The sequence below is a fragment of the Mycetomoellerius zeteki genome, unplaced genomic scaffold, assembly GCF_001594055.1.
Source record: "Mycetomoellerius zeteki isolate Tzet28-1 unplaced genomic scaffold, Tzet1.0 scaffold73, whole genome shotgun sequence".
Taxonomy (NCBI): domain Eukaryota; kingdom Metazoa; phylum Arthropoda; class Insecta; order Hymenoptera; family Formicidae; genus Mycetomoellerius; species Mycetomoellerius zeteki.
In genome coordinates, this window is record NW_017257753.1 from 73890 (window position 1) to 79569 (window position 5680).

The 5680-nt window shown below is 32.0% G+C and overlaps 2 protein-coding genes across 2 annotated transcripts in view; one reads left to right on the plus strand and one right to left on the minus strand.

Moving 5' to 3' along the window:
* LOC108729408 (UPF0553 protein C9orf64) overlaps window positions 1-5680 on the plus strand; it is a 10087-nt gene continuing 4407 nt past the window's right edge. The window contains exons 1-2 of the mRNA XM_018458518.1: window positions 1-209; window positions 399-638. Of these exons, the coding sequence (XP_018314020.1) occupies window positions 105-209; window positions 399-638 (345 nt within the window). The 5' untranslated portion in view covers window positions 1-104. The remainder of the gene's footprint in view (window positions 210-398; window positions 639-5680) is intronic.
* On the minus strand, window positions 1061-5377 carry LOC108729407 (fibrous sheath-interacting protein 2). The gene is given in 6 exon segments (XM_018458515.1): window positions 1061-1309; window positions 1443-1579; window positions 1757-2104; window positions 4207-4549; window positions 4552-4676; window positions 5242-5377. Coding segments are annotated over 6 exon segments (1104 nt in total). The 5' UTR covers window positions 5274-5377; the 3' UTR covers window positions 1061-1190.

Here is a 5680-nt window from a genome sequence, read left to right on the forward strand (position 1 = left end):
GTAAGGCTTGTCGAGGTGACCGCGATCGTAAGACTTATTGAAGTATCCGCGACCGAGATAATCGCAGTAATTTGAAACAATGAACAAAACGTAAATGCAACATTATGCAGTCTCAGAATAAGCAAGACACTGATACAGTACGATATGTTGTTACTGAATCGCGAGACGTGTCTATCAACATGAAGGAACTAGAAGAATTAGCAATGGAGGTTTTTCTTTTTTCATTCTTTCTTTGAAAATTTGATTGTAAATATTCCGATATAAATTACATAATTTTGTATAAATGTTATCAATATTTCGGTGTAAGTTACCTAATTTTGTGTAAATTTAGCTCTCGTCAGATTTTTGCGATAGAACAAATACGTTACTATAAATGAGATCTCAATCGGTTTATTTAGGTGGTAACTTATATGTTTCGCAATTACGATAATAAAAATTTCAACGAAGTCGCATGTAGTTACGTGCGATTGTCGTCCGAATTTCATCCCGAAAAGGATGATAAAAGAGCGGCGGATTGGCTGTTCGTATTGAATACATTGAATTTTGCACTTTGGACCCAAAAGGATATGAAGGAATGGAAAATTAATGGATTAACTGGATACCTGGCACTGTGCGCTGCTATTAAAAGGGCTATTGACGTGAGCACATTTATTTAGTTTTACATTGCTATATTTCACCTGTTGTCCCAATATAACTTTGAATATTAATGTAATTTAACACATTAACATTAATCTTTATTATTTTATACGATGTGACACTTGTCTTCTAATATTAACTTTGTTTAAAAACATAACATTGATTGCTTCTGTTTTTGCTGGAACAATTTTCATCGGCTGACATTTTCTAATTTTGTACTAATAACTCTGCTAACGATTAATTTATTGTTTTATTTTATTGTTATCACTTGTCTTGTAATCTGCTTCGATTTTTACGTTATATTCATGTATTCATTTGTACCTATGTTATCAGAATTTGTACCTATGTTATCAGAATTTTTATTAAAGTTTGAAGCATGAAAATGTACAACATAAATTAAAAATATAAACTTTTCATACTTTTCGTTTCGTCCGTTTTATGAATTTCGGAAGATTCGCTGAATTTTTTGAGTTACATTTTACTTCATCTTTCTTTCCGTGTGACATAATAGAAACATTTAATATAAAATATGTTTTTTTTCTGTTTAAAGTGCTTTAATGTGCATTTACCATATTATTTTTTAAGTATTTTTTGCAGCAAACAAGTTTTCTTCCATCTGGTAAGCGCCTCTTCATGTAACAGTTTGTGAAGAGCTTCGCATCGTCCAAAAGTCCTGCGCAAAATTACATTATAATAAAATTAAATCTTTCAATTTATGTGAACTATAATGATTGCATAATTCATAATTGAGAACTTTATAATTGAAAACGTAATATTATTTCTTCAATTTTTTCTTATAACATTACTTTTCATTTTTACTGTTTCTTTATTTATTTTGTTGTTGTAATCTTCTATGAATTTTTGACGGCGAGCGTCTATACGTTGCAATAATATTTTTTGTTTCACAATATTCTTTTCCTGGAACTGCCACTTTTTTGTCCATCTGAAATTCGCCTTTCTTAAGAAAAAGAATCTTGCAGATATATATTTTTCCTTTTCAGATTACTCTGCTTGTTTACAAAAATTACTAAACTAAATTATTTTTTATTTATCAAAAATATCGCATGATAGATTTTGTTCCGTTATTTCCATTATTAAATAGATTTAATAATGTATGTACCTTTCTTCCATGTCTTTCTGCTTTTGTTGTGCGATATTCATTAGTCGTTTTTCTTTGTTTTTCTTTCGTGCCTTGTCTTTTTTCTTCCAATCCACCAACGTATCGATCACTTTACGTCGAGCGATCTCCGCCGCAATTTTGCATTTTTGCCGAATCTGTTCGATCCGCTCATTACGCTTAATATTTAACAGTCTTTGTTCTTCTCGCCTAACGAACTTTAACAATTTCAATCTTCGCGTTGTTCTGTACGTTCGCTCCTCCAGTTTCCGAATTCTCAGTTTCTCTTGTAGTAACCGTTGCTGCACGAGATGCTGTCTCTCGATGGCCAACTTCTCTCTTTCTTTCAATCTGAATTTATAAAAAAATCTTGTTAATAATATATACATCTTTTTCATCTTCCTCTTACGTTAGGCCTCTGGCCTGTGTTACACCTCTCATTATATGTATATACATACACAATTACACACACATATATATATTTTTTTTTTTCAAGAAAATTTTGGAGGAGAGAAAACTAAAACTCTATACCAGTCAAACAAAGGTGTTAGTTTGTAAAAGGAGAAAAAGAGAGGATTGAAAAATGGAAATGGGGCAAAAAGAGATAAAACAGGTGCAGGAATTTAGTATTTAGATTTTACTTTGAATAGAAGGGATAACTATAGAGAGAGCACATATAGGAATTATATAGAAAAGGTAAGCTGGTCTGGAAAGAAAGGTCTAGGGTCTAGATAAAAGAATATGCAGGAATGATTTCAGGTAGATTTTATAGATATTTCTTTATAGTATAAAGTACGTGTTATGTACGGGGTGGAAATATGGGGATTGGATGAAAATTAAGAAAGATAACGATGGATTATATAGGGTGAATTTTTAATTTGGAAGAATATAGAAAGAAATGCTTATTCTGTGGCAGTGATGCACATTTAATCCGGGCACACCGCTCAACTCGGCAACTCGGCGCCATTGAGCACGATAGTGAGATACGTCTGTCCTTGCATTCGGAAGCTTTCGACGCACCGAGCGCGAGTGAGACAGCGAGTGAGACAGCGAGAGAGGCTCTTGAGAGGCTCGACGCGCCAAAGCTGCTGAACGTGGCTAAGGTATTATATTAATTAATATAGTACCTTAACGTGGCGTGCCCGAAGCCGGACCTAATGGCTCTTGCACACTGGACGCGGAAACGTTTGCCGCGCGGCAAAATGTGACGCGGTAGCCAAACAGCTCCTAACATGTTCATTGGTTACTGCGTCGCATTTTACCGCGCGGTAAGCGTTTCCGCATCCAGTGTGCAGAAGCCATAAATATGCATCATTGTTCTGTGGTAGGGGAAATGACGGGAGCAGCTTCCCAACAAGAGACGGTGTAGCCAGTGATGCCAGATTCTGGCTTGCGCTATTAACGCGTAGCGCGTGGTGGGGGAAGAGTGGGGGTAGTTGCCGATAACTACAGCGGCTAGGAAACTACCCCCATTCTTTCCCCATCATAGGAAAACCTGTTACCACATAGTAACGTGCCAGTGTGGCACGGTCCGTATTGTCTCCTCATTATTCTTGGAGTGGTGGATTAGCGGAAACAGAAAATAGGGATAGGTAGAGTAAATTTCAAAGGAAATAAAAGAGTGCAATAACAATAACAAGCAGGTGATAACTGTAGGCTGTGATTAAAGTTGTGATCTAGATATTAAATTTAATTTAATTTAGTTTAATAAAAATAAAAAATAAATAAAAAAATAAAAAATAATTAAAGGGATAATTTTTGCATTGTTCGTTTTAGAAAAAAATAAGTTTGGAAAAATGTAAAAAAAATTGTTCATACAAAATTATGCATAATTTTATATATAATTATACATAAGTAATTTTTTACATTTCTTCAAAGTTGATTTTTTCTAAAACAAATAGGATGAAAATTACTCTTTTAATTATTTTTAATGTTTTCACATTACTATTATTTGTATTACACTAAAAAGTAATTTTATAAAAGAAAGAAGAATGTATGAACATGTATGGATATATTTCATATATGATTATACATGTTTATGAATATCCATGTATGTTTATACATATTTATACATATTCATGCATGAAAAATTTTTTAACGAGGATATAAAATGAAAACAGATAAGATATGGATAAAAGAATGTAAAGAAGAGAATATATAAAGTAAAACTGGATGTAGCAAAAAATAGTAAAATTGTATAGTAATAGATAGTAACGCGCAGGCGAGATATGAATGAATCAAGGGACGAATGAATGAATTAAGACTGCATATGTAAACCAAGTCCTCTCCTTGGTTATGTATACTGAAGTGTAATAAATTCTATATAAATTCGAGAAAAGGAATTGCGAAACACAAAAAATATTTAGGATGATGAGATATCTCTTTCTTGGCTAGCAGAAACTTTTTACATTAAAAACGATATTTTCCTTGCCACGTAATAATTGCGATTATACCTTTCCGCTTCCTTGCGTGCCTGATCTTCGGCAAAGCGTAGAGCTCTTCTTTCGACAAAGAGACGGTTTTCTTTTGTCAGCTCTTTCTTGATACGATCAGCATGCATCTGCCTTAGATACTTCCTGTACTCGTTATAATTTTGCAGCGAACATTTCACATCCATGTCATCTGTGATAAGATCAGCTTTCAGTAGATATTTCCGATTAATCGGTCTAGAAAAAAACTTCAGCAGATGTTCATCGTGCAGGGATTCGTAACGGAATTTGGTTTCGTGGCAGTAAGGATCACTCAGATCAAAGTCCGATTTCGGTCCCCATAATTTTTTCCCCACTTTGCACTGTCAGCTCCCTTCGGTCCAGGTATCATCGGTATTTTATGCTCCAGAGGCATCATTTTCCACCCTGGTAAACCGAATTTTGGCACAGCGCCTTTCGGTTTGGGAAAGGTCTCAAGGAGCCGTTCTAAATCTCTATTTCAAGGAATAATCCCTAACTCACTAATCTGTTACCTTTTATATATTTGTATTTTATTTTTTTATGTATTTATAAATTATACATATTGTATACAAAATATATATAACTGTTACATATATGAAAGTGAGAACTATTAATTAATGAATAATATTTAAATCTGAGAAATTTGATAAATTCATTTATATATTGTCATATGATAGAATCGAAAGGAGAGATGAATCAATCACTTAATGTTAACATTTTTCATTTCACATATCATTAAAAATTTGGTTTAAGGTTGGTTTCTAAAATTTAAATACGAATTAATCTATTAACATTAAAAAATTTCACTCTGCTACGCGCGCGCGCGCACACACACCTACACACACAAATAAAAATATATAGAATGTAGAATATATATAAATATATAAAATCTTTAATTTAGTTCTAATTTATAGCATAATATGAAATTTGCATTAAAAATATTAAAGGTTATAAATAAAAAATTTATTAAAATATTTCATTACATAGGTTAAATACATGTATGCACATTTATTACATGTAGAAAAACGCAATACTTACGTAATTCTTTTAATTCTAATCATAATGCGCATTAATTTGAGGTACGAGGTGAACTATTCACGTCGTTAATTTAGAACATATTCTATTTTCTCACAGCATATTTAAATTTATAATAGTGCACAAAATTATTAATATTTCAATGAGGTATCCGCATGTAAATTCTATCGTCTTTTCCTTCATTTGTTTGGTAAAATAAACCATTACAAAACTACAATATGTTCCTTACCAGACTTCTATATTATTTTTAGATATTGTAATATTTATAATATAAAATATATAATTATTATATAATTAATAATTAAATTTTTAAATAAATTAATAATTTATATATACTTATTTATTTGTGTATATACAGGGTGTTTCCAAATTAAATGGCAAAACTTCGGGAGCGTGTAGAGGAGTAAAAAACTAAGAAAAAAAGTCCTATAGACATATGCTC